This window comes from Artemia sp. Qi Xiang Cuo, chromosome 18, assembly GCF_049724085.1.
Source record: "Artemia sp. Qi Xiang Cuo chromosome 18, ASM4972408v1, whole genome shotgun sequence".
NCBI lineage: Eukaryota > Metazoa > Arthropoda > Branchiopoda > Anostraca > Artemiidae > Artemia > Artemia sp. Qi Xiang Cuo.
Window position 1 is genome coordinate 45,488,872 of NC_142811.1, and position 18,089 is coordinate 45,506,960.

The 18,089-nt window shown below is 36.1% G+C and overlaps 1 protein-coding gene across 2 annotated transcripts in view; it reads right to left on the bottom strand.

Moving 5' to 3' along the window:
- Positions 1-18,089, bottom strand: part of LOC148941547 (eukaryotic translation initiation factor 5B-like) — a 96,640-nt gene that overhangs the window by 30,848 nt on the left and 47,703 nt on the right. For both annotated transcript variants that reach the window (XM_089103846.1, XM_089103847.1), the window contains one exon: positions 2,489-2,598. In XM_089103846.1, the coding sequence (XP_088959972.1) occupies positions 2,489-2,598 (110 nt within the window). The remainder of the gene's footprint in view (positions 1-2,488; positions 2,599-18,089) is intronic.

The following is an 18,089-nucleotide window of genomic DNA, read 5'->3' on the forward strand; positions in this document are numbered from 1 at the left end:
TAGTAACTTTTTAGTAACAACGAAAACTTTTTTAAATTGTTTCAAGCTATTTGCTAATGAAAATGCTAAGCTATATATAAGTAATAAGTAAGTTAATAAGTAGTATATAGTAAAATAGTAATTCTAAGAAATAAATATTACCTGCTATCTAGTGTCACTTTTCAACACTAAATGCGCGAAAGGATAAACTACGCATAATGGCCAAGAACAATGGATAAACTTCGTGAGAGCTGATGGTTTACTGTCCTTTTTCTAATCTTATAAAATGACTAATTGCAAATACGTGAAACTAAATTTCGCAATCCAGATATAGCTTAATGTCAGTGTTGCCAGAAGCAAGCTTCAAATTGGATCAAGTTCTAATTTACAAACTTCAATTCTATTTCTTTTTTTTTTCATGACGAAATTCATAGCGCCATGTCCTAAAAGGCCGCTTCATAGAGTTGTGTCTATTGAATTCCCCTTTAAAGGAATAAACAGACGGGTGAATATAAGATGACGAAAAGGATATCTTCAGTTTACAGCTTCTCCACTCATGAGTAACAATAAAGTTTATTTTATAGAATCCCACAAGTGATTTGGAGGTTGAGCAAAAAAGTGAACCATTGCCTGAAAAGAAGCATTTCTATGTAGACTATCAATTTTGAACAATCCGAAAGTGAATCGCGTAATTTCCATTGCAATTTCGGAAGAACAGTAAAGGGTCACAAAACAAGTCATTCATTAGGGACAGCTGTCTGATTCTTTGGGAAAAGGAGGTAGGAGTTGGGTGGGTGATTAATTTCATACATTTTTCTAGGAAGGGGGGTAAATTACGAAACGGCAGAATTTTCGTCAACATTTCTTTCCGAAAAGTGAAAGGGGTTCTTGGAGATTACAACAAAGAGTGGCGAAGAATTTTTCGCTCAATCATGTTTTCCACCATCTTTCTGACAGAAGCTGAGAACAATAAACCGACCGCAAAGCAAAGCATATTTAATCCATATTACTCAGTGAGATAGTTATAGCCATTACAGATACGTCTAACTTAATCCTTATATACAAGGGGAAATACTGTGTGGCAGCTACGCCGGTAATAACAAATCTGGATATGACAAAGATTATTATGTGGCAGTGTGGCAGCTGTGTGGCAGCTACGCCGGTAATAAAAAATCTGGATATGACAAAGATTATTATTTTGCAGCAATGAAGATACTCAAGATAGTTGGTGGTGGTATGAAGAAACTGTGTAAAGAAACTTGAGTGGTGTTTTACAGATGAAAGATTGCCAAAATCAAGGTTGCCAAAGACTGCCAAAATCATCCAATTTTGGTTCCCAAAAATCCAAAATCTTGATAATAGGTGTGATGCCAAACAAAAAGCAGAATTTGTTTTGTTTTTGAACCCGACACGAATGCCTTACCTGGCATCTCAGTTGAGGAGGAGCTGCAATGGAGCCTAACACCACCCGATCATCTAACACTATGAAGGGAAAAAAACAGTCATAGTCAACGTTAAGTCCAGTTCAAGTCAGTTCAGACGATGGATGAAGAGAAGGATATGACCCTTCTAATTCCACAATTTAAAAGCAATCGTTATTAAAAAAAAAATCAGTATCAGTGAAACAGCTCTCTTCGTTATTTCATCTATATGGAAGTATAATCAAAATATAATATCTGTTATAAAATACATATTATATATTACGAAATATTATAACAAAGATAGAAATATAATAACAGTAATAATAGTATTTCATTATTTTTCAACAATAAAATATATATTATTATCATACATTATAAAGTATAATATAATACCTACAAATAAGGAGTTGCTACAAATGATTCAAATAAACTATATAGATCGCCATATATACTTTCAGAAGAAGCATATATAAATGCTCCTCTAGAAATTTTCCAATACTAAGGGGCACAATTTGAGATTTTATCCCCTTTATTTTAAGCTTTAGGTTCCTTTTTGTTTTAGTCCCAGTTTATACAAAAGCTAAAAGCCACTTGAAAGGATACAGTTCCTTTTAAGAACTGTCACTTTCCATAAAAAACATGGTAGACTATAATTTGCTTGGGAGTGTCTGGGATCAAAAGAGCTCCAACAACACATCTACGCATGTATTAAAACACCAGCATTGCAGTACACTACAACAAATGCAATTCAACAAGAAGACGGCTAAATAGTCGCTAATAGAAACCACGTAACACCTAACAGAGGAAGAATTACATCCCCCAACACACGAATTGACATTCCATCTTCTTCCTTTTAAGTTTTTTTTTTTTTCAATCCCATTTTACATAAAAGTAAAAGCTACTTGTAACATTATAGTTTTTTTAAAAGAAATCTCGGCAAGGGTATGAACTTACAAGACTAGGATAGTCTAAATAGTATTGGTAAGCAATTTCTAAATAGTTTCTTATTTAGATTTTCTTAGACTAGAATAGTCTAAATAGTATTGGTAAGCAATTTCTAAATAGTATGAATAGATTAGCTCACTAACAATTTCTTCTTCCCCTTTTTTCTTCTTCTTTTTATCCTTCCGTTTACTTGCTTCTCCAGAGTTCAAACTTTCGAATTCTTCTATTTTCTGATTTTCGGACTTCTTGTTTCCTTAAAAATAAATTTCATTAGGACAGCAAACCAACAACTCTCCCAACATGGTTAGTCTGTATCACAGGCAACGCTGTAGCGTTGCCTATAGTAAAGGCCATACGGCTCCAATGTTTTATTATTATATTTTTTTTTTTTCCAGAGGCACTTCATATGGAAGGGTTTGTCGTAGAAACTTCAAAGGGGGCTCAATCAATTGGAAATCGAGAGTTCTAGTGAACTTTTTAATAGTCCAAAGTGATTGTAGGGCAACTCCCCCCCCCCCCCGCCCCTCAGTCCCCCAACCACCGCCCATCAAACTTTTGAGTCAGCCATTTTATTTAACGTAGTTGATTTCCATATAGAAAATATGTTTTTGGGGAGGACACCCCCCCCCCCCACAACCCTCAGGGCACGGGTTTTAATTTATGTCCTGGGGACATAGAAGGTTCTTATAGAACGCGTTGTCATAGAAAATTCAAAACATGTTCATTCGACTCGAAATTAAAGGGTTAGTCCCCTTTGTAATAGTTAAAAGTGATTGGAGTGTACCTGGACCCCTTCCCCCCACGCTCATCATTTCCCCAAAACACATCCAATCAAAATTTTCAGATAGCCATTTTGTTCAGTGTAGTTGATTTCCAGATAGAAAATTTTTTTTTGAGGAGGACACTCCCCCACAACCCTCAGGGCAAGGGTTTTAAGTTATGCCCTAGGGCATATAAGGTTTTTATAGAAGGCGTTGTCGTAGAAAATTCAAAACCGGCCCATTCGATTGGAAATTAAAGGGCCAGTGCCCTTTTTAATATTCGAATGTGTTTGGAGTACAAATATCCCCCCCCCCCCACGCCCATCATTTCCCCAAACACATCCAATCAAAATTCTGAGATAGTCATTTTGTTCAGCGTAGTTGATTTCCAGATAGAAAATATGTTTTTGAGGACGACACTCCCCCACAAGCCTCAGGGCAAGGGTTTTAAGTTATGCCCTGGGGGCATATAAGGTTTTATGGAAGGCGTTGTCGTAGAAATTTCAAAAAAGGTTCATTCGATCGGAAATTCAAAGGGATAGTGCCCTTTTTAATAGTCGAAAGTTATTGGAGGGCAAATAGCCCCCCCCCCCTCCCTACGCCCATCATTCCCCTAAACACGTCCAATCAAAATTTTGAGATAGCCATTTTTGTTCAGCGTAGTTGATTTCCGGATTGAAAATATATTTTTGGGGAGAACACTCCCCCACAACCTTCGGAGCAAGGGTTTTAAGTTTTTCCCTGCTGGCGTTTAGGGTTTTTATAAAAGGTTTCGTCGTAGAAACTTCAAAACAGACTCATTCGATTGGAAATTAAAGGGCCAGTGCAATTTTTAATAGTCGAAAGTTATTGGAGGGCCGCTAGCCCCCCCCCCCCTACGTCCATCATTCCCCCAAACACAACCACTAACATTTGGGAGATAGCCATTTTGTTCATTTTAGCTGATTTCCAGATAGAAAATATGTTGTTTAGCAAGACACTCCTCCAGAACCTTCAGGTCAAGGGGTTTTAAGATAGGCCCTGGGGGCATATAAGGTTTTATAGAAGGCGTTGTCGCAGAACCTTCAAAAAAGGTTCATTCGATTGAAAATTCAAAGGGATAGTGCCCTATTTAATAGTCCAAAATGATTGGAGGGGCCCCACCCCGACACCCAGCACTTCCTCAAACACATCGCAAAATACGGGTGAGCTCACCAGGGGGGTCGGGGTCGCTGCTTTCCAGGGAACAATATGTTTTTGAGGAGGAAACTACTCCACAACCCTCGGCAAGAGTTTTAAAGTTATGCCCTGGGGGCATATAAGGTTTTTATAGAAGGCGTTGTCATAGAAACTTCAAAACAGGCACATTCAATTGAAAATTCAAAGGGGTAATGGCCTTTTTGATAGTCGAAAGTGATTTGAGGGCAACTAGCCCCCCCACGCCCAACATTCCCCCAAACACATCCAATCAAAATTTTGAGATAGCCATTTTGTTCAGCGTAGTTGATTTCCAGATAGAAAATGTGTTTTTGAGAAAAAAAATCCCCCACAACCCTTTAGACAAGTATTTTAAGTTATGCCCCGGGGGAACGTAAGGTTTTTTATAGAAGGAGTTGTCTTAAGAACTGCAAAAAAGACTCAATCGATTGGAAATCCCGGGGGCTAGTGCCCTTTGTAATATACAAAATGGATTTGAGAGCAACTAACCCCCCTCTCAAGCCCACCTTTTCCACAAACACATCCAATAAAAATTTTAAGACAGCCATTTTATTAAACGTAGTTTTAAGTTCTGGAAATTAGGTCTTTGAGGATTACAACTCTCCAAAAGCCCCCAAGGCAACGGTTGTTATTTAAGGATTATCCGAATCCTTCATATTATTTCTTATGGAAGGATGCTCGTATAAACTTTAGAGAGGGCTCGTTTGATTGGAAATTGAAAGTTCTTGTTCACTTTTTAAGAGTCAAAAAAGATTGAAGGGCAACTAGCCCCTCTCCCTCCTACACGACCTCAATGCATCCGATAAAAATTTTGAGATCGAAATTTTATTAAAGGCGTTTAAAGTTCTGATAACAAAAACTCCGGTATAGACACATCCCGCAAGGACCCGTGGGGAGTCGTTGTAAGTTATACCCTAGGGCATAAATTATTAAGGGGGTCTTAAAACTTATGGGAAGGGGTTTTGTGTCGGAAGAACACAAAGGAAATCTATTTTAATTATCGAATTATTAGGTTAAAATACATACTCTATGATAGATGCAAAATTTCTTTGGCACACAAATTCCTATTAAGGTCAATTCCAAACAGCCGTGATCCCTTTGTGTCAGCAAGTGAAATGGTCTAAACTCCCTTATTGGAGCTATTTTTTCAATACATTCATTGTTGTCAATCGCTGTCCACAAGTTATGCAAGCTGTCTATTGTTCATATATAAGGTTTTTATCAAAGAGGTAATCATATAGACTTTGATAAAAGCCTCATTCGATTTGAATTGAAAGTTCTAGATCCGTTTTTTAAAGTCAAGAATAATCGGACAGTAACCACCCCCCCCCCCATGCCAAAAAAAACTTTAAAATTTTTACAATCAAAAGCAAAAAAAAATTAATTAGAAAAAAACTTTCAGAAAAACAATTTTTTAAAATAAAATTAAAGGCCATTTTAAACTTAATCTCAGTAGATGAAAATACCTGTTAAAATTCAAACTCAAAACGACCAGAAATTAATATTAAAGAATAAATGAAACCCAAAACAAACAGAAATTAAATAAACAATCATAGCGAAAAACATACAACAAGTAATAATATAAATGAATAAATAGATATTAAAGCGAGTAATGGTTAGATTGAATATGAAAATCTAGCTTAAAACGAAAACAAACATTTTGCTATTAGAGTATAAATGAAACTTAAAACGAACAGAAATTAAATAAACAATCAATGTGAACAAAACATACAATATATATTAATTTAAATGAATAAATAAATCTTAAAACGAGTGAAACTTAAATTGAAAATGCAAATCAAGTTTGAATCGAATAAAAATAACTAATAGCAATAGTTTGGGTATTGCCTCACTGTAGAAGCCTAAAACCTACTGCGTCATTGGCGCTTTACTGAAAACGAATTATATTACAAATGTTTTCTTTTGTACTTAATATTGAAAATAAATTTTAAAATTACAGTGAAACAAAATCTTGAACTGATGAGCTTTTAGCCATTAATATCATTATGTATCAAATATTCAGTTTAATTTTATTAGTTCTTTTCAAGATTGGCCAAGACACATATAGTTTCACTACAAGCTAAATTTGGATACTGCCCCCTTCTTTAACTTTAAAAACATAAAGCCTTCTGATTATTTAGTGATACAATGTAAACGAATTAATCTCAAATTACATTTTTATTATTTCCCATTTCTTACAGCATTGAAAACTAAAATACAAATTACAGTGAAAAAAAAACTTTAACTGATTGATGTTTCAACAATTAATATCATTATATATCTAACATTAAATATGATTATGTTTATACTTTCGAAGACTGTTCAAGATTCATAAAGTTTTTCCATTTTTTTTTAACTATGCAATTTTTTTAACTAATTGTGTATGTTTGTTATGAAAATATTCTATAGCTTCTAGGCATTTCTATTTGAGCGGAAAACTGCACCTCAAACTCTGTGGAACATGTATTTTCTTGCATGAAACACCAAAATATAATAAAATGTCAAGTTTCGGAGTGTTCCACCACTCGCAAGCAAGTGCCATTGGTATTTTTGAATCCGCATGGTCAATTTACGGGGTGGAGGGTAGGCTAATTCTCGTAGCAGCCCCATTCCGTCGTGGTATGATTTACATTTTCAACACCTGGCGTCCGGATTATCATATAATCTACCAAGCATACAAATACCTAACATTAGTATCTACAAATAAATGAAACCCAGACCGAACAAAATTTAAACTAGCCATTCGAGTCAAAATCGAAACGAGCATAGATTAATTTGGATTGTATTCACAATCCCTTTGCTTTCTAAACGTCAAACTATAATTTGTACTTTACTGAAAAAAAAATCAACTGAGTTTACTGAAAAAAATTTTGAAATTTCAATTTAATATACATATGCAGACATTTATTCCGTAAAATCTTAATTAATATTGGATTTCTTAAATTTACAAAAGTGAGAATATTTCAAAGAATTGTTTTCAGTAAAGCGCCAATGACGCAGTAGGTTTTAGGCTTCTGCAGTGAGACGATACCCAAACTCTTGTTTGTAGTTATTTTTATTTGATTCAAGCTTTATTTGCATATTCAATTTAAGTTTCACTCGTTTTAACATTTATTTTTTCATATAAATTACTATGTACTGTATGTTTTGTTAGAATTTATTGTTTATTTAATATCTGTTCGTGTTAAGTCTCATTTATAATTTAATACCAAAATACTTGTATTTGTTTTAAGCTTGATTTTCTTATTCAATCGAAGCATTACTCGCTTTAAGATATATCTATTCATTTATATTATCACTTGTTGTATGTATTTAATTTCTGTTTGTTTTGGGTTTAATTTATTCTTTAATAGTAATTTCTGGTCGTTTTTAGTTTTAATTTTAAAAGGTATCTTCATCAACAGAGGATAATTTTAAAAATTCCAATAAATTTAATTTAAAAAAATATTTTTAGGAAAGTTTTTTTTTAATTAATGTCAATAAAGAGCCTGTGTTTGTTATGTGTGTTCTTTTTTTGTCATGGACTGGTTTTTCGTTCAGCTGGAATCTGGTTTGGTTTATTTATTTGCATTTTTTAAAAATATGTAGGTAGAGTTAAGTTCAAGGTCACAAATTTATGTTTGTAAAACTGAAATGCTTTTTTATATCTACCGCTACTAACAACTCACTGAAGCACCAAGCGAACAGAACCCAATACAGCTACGCATGCTCCCCCTCTATCCCAACCGACTCGTAGCCTCCCTCTTTACACCTATCCAAGAAGTTCTAATTTCCCTCAAATCTTTCCTTATGAGATCCTCCCACCCCGTTCAAGGTGACCTGCTTTTCGTTCGGCCCTATACGGTTGCCCAACAAGAACGATCTTAGGCAATCTGTCATCCTTCATCCGCAGAACTTGTCCTAGCCATCCAACCTTTCTCCCATTATAGCCCCAGAAAGCGGGATTGACCAATATTTTTCGTGCAGCTTACTGTTTGAGATACGGTCAGTCAGTTAGGTTCCAAAAACAATCCACAGGCAATTTCTCTGGAACAAATCTAGCAAATCTTCTTCCGTTTTTTCACAGCGCCCACGCTTCAGAACCATACCAAACCACTGTCATCACTGTAGCTTCTATTATTCTAATCTTGGTGCGCACACTTATCTTCCTATTCTTCACTTTTTGTCAACTAAGAAAAAAAAACCTGAGCCTTGGCTATTCTACTTTTAAGATCTTCACTGCACTCACCGTCTTTATTAATAATAATATCGAGGTAAGTGAAGCTATCCATTTGATCGATCTTCTCGTTACCCAACATCACTTCTTCATCTTCACATATTCCTAATCTAGCGACTTCTTCTGAAAATTAATTTTCGAACCTATTCTTGCACCCTGAACATGCAAAACCTCTAAACATTCATTCATTTTGCTAACATTTTCATTTAGAATGCTTATATCGTCAGCATCACCTAAGTCTAGGGGAGTTTTACTTCCCCAATTGAATCCGTGAGGGACCAATGGCGAGACCACAGGAAAAGTTAAATAACTTTAGGATCCCCTGCCTCCAAAAGGGATTTGCTTTCCAGTTATACAAGGGCTGTATAAATTACCTTTTTCGTGGTTGGGCCCCTACCCCCCATAAACGAAAAGGTTTCCTTCTGACATAGACAGAATACTGGCGACACTACTGTCAGGGATAACAGCATTCGGCTTAGGTGGATGTGCTAATTACCAAAAAAAATGATGAGGATTTTAATTCGATCCTTTTTTTTCAAAATTTCGTCATACAAGAGAATCATACAGCTCATGTGTTGAATGCATTGCATCATGCATTTAAGCAACGGGTTTGACTAGGACAAGATTTCATATCACCATTTTCACAAGTGAGTTGGAATTTTGGTCACGAACAGACTTGCAAACAGTAATACAAAACAGTTGAGTAGGACTAAAAAAAGAAAACCCCAAAAGACAGTGTTAAAAAAAGACTGGCTAAGTTGAACTACTCAGCAATAGCTATTTTCAGGAACATCAGATAAGGAATAAAAAGCTACATAATTTTTGCATACCTTACGAATGAACTTTTAGAGGTTTTGCAAGTTCAGGGTGCTAGAATAGGTTTGAAAAAAAAAGGCTAAGAAGACTAAGTCGCAAAAGCTAGGAATAAGTGAAGATGAAAAGGTGACGTTGGGTAATGAAAAGATTGATCAGGTGGGCAGCTTCACTTACCTTGGTAGTATTATTAGTAAAGATGGTGGGAGCAGTGAAGATGCTAAAATTAGAATAGCAACGGCTCAGGGTGTTTTTTCACAGTTAAAAAAAGTCTGGAAGAATAGGAAGATAAGTCTGCAAACCAAGATTAGAATATTGGAACTACAGTGATGACAATGGTCAAACATGGTTCTGAAGCATGGGCGCTCCGAAAAACGGAAGAATAGTTGCTAGATGTGTTCCAGAGAGATTGCCTACAAATAGGTACCGGGCTGAATGACCGTATTTCAAACAATAGGCTGTACGAAAAGTGCGTTTCAATCCGGCTTTCTAGGGCTGTAATGAGAGAAAGGATGAGATGGCTAGGGCACGTTCTGCCAAAGATTGTCCTTTCGGCAAACCCTCTAGGGCTAAACGGAAAACAGGTCGTCTGCGGTTGGGGTGGGAGTATGTCGTAAAGAAAGATTTAACGGAAATGGGAACTTCCTGGGAGGGTGTGAAAAGGGAGGCTTTGAATAAATTAAGATGAAGGAGGAGCATGCGTATCTGTGTTCCCCTCAGGTGACTTGGCGCTGCGATGAGTTGTTAATAGTAGTAGTTATTATACATGATCTATTTCACACAAACTGAGAAACTCACCAACGACCTATTAAAAAAAAATCTATCAGAAAAGAATTCCTGTCAAAAACAAAATTTGGTGTTTTGAACAATGGCCACTATAAGATGCAAGAAAAAAAATTAAAGCAACAGGTATAATTCATTTTTTTTAGACACCAGATGCATAAGCGTTAGCAGTGCACACATCCTTATCAGCATACATAATTATGAAATTTTAAAATGATCAGTTTTGAGTCGAGATGCAGATCTAAGAAATTAAGAAGCTAAAGCAATATATTTGGAAATCAATTACGTCACCATAAAATCAATCCCCAAAAAGACAGTGTTAAAAAAAGACTGGCTAAGTTGAACTACTCAGCAATAGCTATTTTCAGGAACATCAGATAAGGAATAAAAAGCTACATAATTTTTACATTTCTGAAAACCATTACATTTAATGGGTAAAGGGGGAGAGATGATTCTACCCTGAAATTGGTTCAAGGCATGTTCTCTAAACAAAAAATTGGTGATTAATGGTGGTTATCCTGGGTCTGGATCGTGTTGATTTATAATACAGAAGTGATAAGAGAACATCAGGGCTGTTTTTATTTCTAAGCTATAAAAACCTAAGGAAAATAATAAGACAGAGGGAAATTGTAAAACTTTTCAATCTCACAAATATGGATCTAAAAAATCATTGATCAAATGCTTGAATACATATAAATGGTCTACGAGCAGTATAACATAGTTGCACAAACATTTTATGCTTTTGAGGAGGGCTCCCTTCCTTATCCCCTCCTGTGAGACAGTATGTACGTTAATGTGCCTTCTTCTTTTGCGTAGGATAGATATAGCAATGGTAAGAGCTAGTTACTACTAACTGGGTTGTAAAGTTTTTTTCTGCAGAGAAAATCTTTAATTTAAGAATCATATTAATTTAATTCGGTTGGAGGTTTTCAGAAATGTAGGTGCGATCATGAAATTAAACCACATATTCACAAACCCTCTATATAATTTTCTTGCCTAGCCTCTCAATCATGATGGAAAGGCATACAGAAGATATGGCAAAGCAATAATTCATGGTCAATTAACCCTCTTCGGCTCTGTATTACATAAGGCAAATTTCACGGGATACAAATTCCACAGACCCATGCAAACTTGTAGATTCAGACAAACAGCAAACAATAAGTAAAAAAAAAACTTACTACAATGATAAGACAAAAACATGTATTGAATGAAATCGTACTCCTAAATGATTACCCAGCATAAAGGAAGAACACCCCAAAACACTTGTCTTCACTGTACCCCCCCCCCCCCTAGTCTGACTGTATATGTTGGGTTACAAATAAATTCATTAATAAAATCCCCATGCAAGAAGAGATTCCAGGTAATGTCTAGTGTTATAATCTCGTTTTTATGATCAAAAAAGGATTGTTCTAACATCAAAAGAACAAACAAGGGTCATTGAAAGGGAAAGTTCAAAAACGCGCTTTAAAAAGCGCCTAAAGAGGAAAATTTGTTTTTTAATGCAAACTGAAGAATAGTAGCCATTATTTCAGTTTATCTTAATAGTATTAAATAATAAAAAAAACAAGTTTTTTCAACTGAAAGTAAAGAGCAAAATTCAAACTTAAAACGAACAGAAATTTTTACGTATATGAAGGGGATAGCCCCCTCATCAACACCTCGCTCTTTATGCTAAAGTTTTTTAGTACTTTTAAAAAAGCTTCTTATTGTTCTAATTAAACGACCCTTGTGTTTCAGGAGTCGTTCTTAAAGTTTTAATGTTGCTCCTTACTTTCGGTTGAAAAAACTTGTTTTTCTTATTTAATTTCTGATCGATTTTAAGTAATGCCAGGAAACCTGGCCTCACCTCCACAGAGAAATCCCCCTCCCCAAGGAAATATCCTCAAGACAATTCAGACCGGTGTAAATTTACTGTGGACAATTACCCTTAACAACTCCACGCGTAAAATTGAGACGGAAAAGAGAAAGCAAGACATTTAAAAAGAATTTTGTATAGGAATTCTGGAAAATTCCTCCGGTGTATAATTTCTCCTGACAAGTTCACCCCCTGGAAACTTCCGCCGTGGATAAACCCGCAACAAAAATTAGCCCCCCCCCGAAAATGTATACATATTTCACAGTAACAAATCCTATCTAAGTAAAGAACGATGTTGGCAAAATGCATTATTTATTTTCTTCTTCTTCCATACCAGGGAACTTCGTATCGAAGGAGTTGTCATAGAAACTTGAAAAAGGGCTCATTCGATTGCAAATTGGAACGGCTAGTGCTCTTTTTAATAGTCGAAAGTGATTGGGAGGAAACTAACACCCCTTCCAAGCCCACCATTTCCCCAAACACACCCAATCAAAATTTTGAGATAGCCATTTTGTTTAGCGTACTTGATTTCGAAATAGAAATTATGTTTTTGAGGAGGAAACTCCCCCACAGCCCTCAGGGCAAGGGTTTTAAGTTATGCCCCAGGGCATATAATAACGATGTTGGCACAATGTATTATTTACTATTTTTTTCCTTTAGACCAGGGCACTTCGTATCGAAGAGGTTGTCGTAGAAACTTCGAAAAGGGCTCATTAAATTGGAAATTGGAGTGGCTAGTGCCCTTTTTAATAGTCGAACAAGATTGGAAGGCAACTAACACCCCTTCGACGCCCACCATTTCACGTAACAGATCCAATCAAAATTTTGAGATAGCCATTTTGTTCAGCGTAGTTGATTTCCAGATAGAAATTATGTTTTGAGGAGGACATTCCCCACAGTCCTCAGGGCAAGGGTTGTAAGTTATGCCCTGGGGAAATATAAGGTTTTTTTTTTACAGAAAGCTATGTCGTAGAAACTTCAAAAAGGCTGATATGGTTTGAAACTCAAGGGTTGGCGTTTAATTTAATAGTTGAGAATGAATGGAGGCTAACTAGCCTCTCTCTCATGGCCAAAATCTCTTAAAAAACCTCCACGAGCAATTTTTAAATAAACAGGGTGCTCAACGGAGTTGAAAGTTCTAGAAATTAGGTCTTTGAGGATGATACCCCCCCCCACCCGGCAGCCCGCAGGGCAAGGGTTGTAAGTTATGCCCTGGGGCATATAAGGTTTTTATTGAACGCGTTGTCGTAGAGACTTCAAAAAGGGCTCATTTGATTTGACATTGAAATGGCTAGTGCCCTTTTTTAATAGTCGAAAGTGATTGGAAGGCAAATAACACCCCTTCCACGCCCACCAGTTCCCCAAATACATCGAATCAAAATTTTGATACATCCAATTTGTTCAACGCAGTTTAAAGTCTAGGAAATTATATCTATGAGCAGGAAATTCCCCACACCTTCTTCAGGGTAAGGGTTATAAGTTATGCCCTGGGGGCATATAAGGATTTTATTGAAATCTTTGTTGTAGAAACTTGAAAAAGGACTCAAACGATTGGAAATTCAAAGGGCTAGTGCCCTTTTTAATAGTCGAAAGTCACTGAGGGCAACTAAACCCCCTCTCACGTCCACCTTTTCCCCAAACACATCCAATCAAAATTTTTTGATAGCCATTTTTTTCAACGTAGTTTAAAGTTTTGGAAATTAGGTCTTTTAGGATGACAACTCCCCCCCCCCCCCCACAGCCCACAGGGTAAGGGTTGTAAGTTATTCCCTGGGGCATATAAGATTTTTATAGAAAGCGATGATGTAGAATCTTCAAAACGGGCTCATTCAATTGGAAATTGAAAGGGCTAGTGCTCTTTTTAATAGTTGAAAGTGATTGAAGGGCAACTAACCCCCCTCTCACGCCCACCATTTCCCCAAACGCACCCAATCAAAATTTTGAGATATCCATTTTGTTTAACGTAGTTGAAAGTTCTGGAAATTAGGTCTTTTAGGAGGATAACCCACTCAGAGTCCTCAGTGCAAGGGTTGTTAGTTATGCCCTGGGGGTATATAAGGTTTATATAGAAAGTTGTTGTAGAAATTTCAAAAAGGGCTCATTTGATAGGAAATTGAAATTGCCCTTTTTAATAGTTGAAATTGAGTGGAGAGTAATTATCCCCCCTCTCACGATCACCATTCCCCCAAACACATTCAATAAAAGTTTAGATACAGCCATTTTGTTCAACGTAGTTGTAAGTTCTCGAAATTAGGTATTTAAGGATGACAAACCCCCCAGAGCCCCCAGGGCAACGTTTGTAAGTTATGCCCTGGGGGCAAATAAAGTTTCTATAGATAAGGTTGTCGTAAAAATTCAGAAGGGGTCCATTCAATTGGAAATTGAGAGGGCTAGTGCCCTTCATTATAGTCGAAAGTGATTGGAGGGTAACTAACCCCCCTCTCACGCCAACCATTCCCCCAGACACATCCAATCAAAATTTTTAGATAGCCATTTCATTCAACGTATTTGAAAGTTTTGGAAATTAGGTCTTTAAGGATGACAACCCCTCCCCTCCCCGCAGAGCCCTTAGGGCAAGGGTTGTCAATTATGCGCTGGGGGCATATAAGGTATTTATAGAAAGCAATGTTGTAGAAATTTCAAAAAGGGCTCATTCAATTGGAAATTGAAAAGGCTAGTGCCCTTTTTAATAGTTGAAAGTGATTGGAGGGCAACTAACCCTTCACTCAGGTCCATCATCTTCCCAAACCCATCCCATCCAAATTTAGTGATAGCCATTTTGTTCAACGTTGTCAAAAGTTCTGGATATTATGCCTTTTAGAATGATAACCCCCACAGAGCCCTCAGTGCAAGGGTTGTAAGTTATTCCCTGGGGGCATATAAGGTTTATAGAGAAAGTTGTTGCAGAAATTTCAAAATGATCTCATTTGATTGGAAATTGAAATTGCCCTTTTTAATAGTCAAAAGCGAGTGGAGAGTATTTAACCCCCCTCTCACGCCCACCATTTCCCCAAACACATTCAAACAAAGTTTAGAGATAGCAATTTTGTTCAACGTAGTTGAAAATTCTGGAAATTATGTATTTAAGGATGACAAACCAGAGCCAGAACCCCAGGAAAAAGGTTGTAAGTTATGCCCGGAGGGCATATTAGGTTTTTATGGATAGAGTTGTCGTAAAAACTTCAAAGGGGCTCATTCAATTGGAAATTGAGAGGGATAGTGCCCATTTTATTAGTCGGAAGTGATGGGAGGGTAACTAACCCCCCGCTCACACCCACCATTCCCCCAAACACATCCAATCAAAAATTTCAGATAGCCATTTTGTTCAACGTAGTAGAAAGTTCTGGAAAGTAGGTAATCAAAAATTAACATAAGTTGGGCTTAAAACCCCTATGCCTTCCCAAGGCCAGAACATAATTTGCACTTTACTGAAAAAAATACAAATGAATGTGCATTTTCAGTTTAATATACATATACTGATATTTAGTAATCAAAATGTTAATATTATTGGATTTATTATAGTTATAAAAGTAAAAACACTTATAATTATGTTCTGGCCCTGGGAAGGCATAGCGGTTTTGCGCCCAACTTATGTTAATTTCTGTTCGTTTTGAGTTTGACTCGGTTATTTATTGTAATTTCTGTTCGTTTTGGGTTTTATTTACTTATCGATGCTGATTTGTGGTAGTTTCACACTTGGTAGATTATTTGATTTGATTTTTGCTCATTCTTTGTTTAATGGAGTTCTTTCTTTGAAAAACTTATTTTGTGGAATTTTTTTTTAATTAATGTGTAAAAAAAATGGCAAATTTTATGGCTTGAAACACCTTTTCCCTGGGGCTGTGGTGTGTAGGGGGTCATGTTATATCCAAAGGCATAGGTATTCGGCCTTTCAACTATGATGATCAAAATGGCTATCTCGAAATTTTGATAGGACGACTTTGGGAAAAAAAGGGGTGGAGAAGGGCGCTAGATTGCCCTCCAATCTTTTTGGTCACTTAAAACGGGCACTAGAACTTTTAATTTCCGTTCGAATGAGCCCTCTCACGATATTCTAGGACCACTGGGTCAATACGATCACCCTTGGGAAAAACACAAAAAAAACAACAAATAAACACGCATCCGTAATCTTTCTTCTGGCAAAAAATACAAAATTCCGCATTTTAGCAGATAGGAACTTCTATAGCAGGGTTTTCTGATACGCTGAATCTGATGGTGTGATTTCATTAAGATTTTAATACTTTTAGAGGATGTTTCCTCCTTTTATCGATAATCAGGCAAATTTTCTCAAGCTCGTAGCCTTTAATCTGTAAGACTAAATTTAATAAAAATTATAAATCTAAAATCAGCTTAATAAGCCGATTCTTTTGATATGCCAATTGGTATCAAAATTCCGTTTTTCAGAGCTTCGGTTACTATTGAGCCGGGTCGCTCCTTACTTACAGTTCATGACCACGAACTGTTTGAAAAGTTTATTCTTCAAACTAATTTATGAGAATGTCGAAAAAAGTTTTGTAACTGTTAGAAACGGCACCGGACCGAAATAAAAAGCGTACAGTCACAACAGTAAAAGACACTAAACCAGAGGCTCCCAGGTTTCAAAACCTGAGAAATCACATTTCAGCTTGGGTCGCACCGGTGTAAAGAGTCCAATTTTTTCTGTGCTGCTAGGTAAAGTAAAGAAGGACATTAGGAATAAAACTGAAATTACCTAAACTGAAATTACCCTGACCTACCGCATCAATAAGCTCCCAGTTTTTAAGCAAAAATTCACATGGGTTTTAGTACAAAAAACCGCAGTTTTTCATGACAATGGTTCAAGAATATATCTGCTCAGTTCAAAATGTATTTCGGCACTCCCTTCAATAGAGAGGGATTGCAGTGAGACTGAAAATGACCAGCGTTTAGTTGTTAGGTTCTGAAAGGGAATAAATTGCACTTACTCTACAACATTGAGTTCCTTGTGTTAACTTCTAGTAAAAACCAGAAGTTGCTACTACTACAGAAACAATTTACTCAAATATTTGCATCGCTATTGAAAAATTTACATTTATTATTTGCAAATACATAATACAAGACATAATCATTACCCTTGTAAATTTAAAATTAAATTTTAAGAAATAGGTTGATTAACTTGGTAATAGCTACTAGTAAGAACTAAAAATGTATTTAAGGAGAAACTTATAAATTGAATTTCTGCAGTAAATTATCAAAAACATTGGAGTCAGAGTTCTTACTTCTTTGAAGAAAATGCTAAGAGTTAAAGCTGAAATGGGAGCAAATATGTTTAAAGTTTCAGGAGTTGAGTCGGTATACGGAAAGTGTCTGGAGTCGGAGTTGCTCGTCGGTGGTAAAGTGGATCAACTCCACAGCCCTGCTTTTTTTGCAGTATCAAGGTATACGTTCCATCTGAAACAAGCAATTTTGCACCGAGCATGCAGCTGTAATATGCACCAACAAGAAAAGATACTTATAGCATTGAGTTCATTAGTCTCACATCTATCCTTTCAAAAAGCCAGAACTCTGATGTTATTTAGAATTTTTCTTAGAGAAGGATCTAAACTAACTTAAAAATAAGACATTTTCAGAAATTTTCAACCAATTTTCTATGTGTTCTTAATCTAAAAAACCCCTGTAAACCAAATTTCAAAAAATTAATTTGGTAGATGAAAAAAACAAATTTTTGATAAAACCAAATGATAAAACCAAGTTTTTTTTCGATATATTACAACCATAAGAGAGCAGGAAGATAGAAGACATTGAAATCTTTTATAGATTATCTATGCTTCAAAAGCTGTGGCTGATTGATAGTGAGAGAGGGGTGTGGGAGTAGAGGAGAAGGCCATCAGGCCATCCCTCCCACTCCCCAATGTGTCTGCTATGGTCATGGGTCTTTACATTTTGAAAGGTGAACAGTCTTCATACTCAAATTTCATACTAAAATGAATTAAAGCAAACAATTTGTCTCTAAGTTGGGCTTAAGCCAACTCTCATGCATGCCAAGACAAAGTATTTTTATTCATAAACCAGACAATGGATATTCAAAATGTCACCACAAATGGCTAAGTTACCTTGAAAAGTGGAGGAACATGGTGCAGAAACATTACTTAAAAATAATA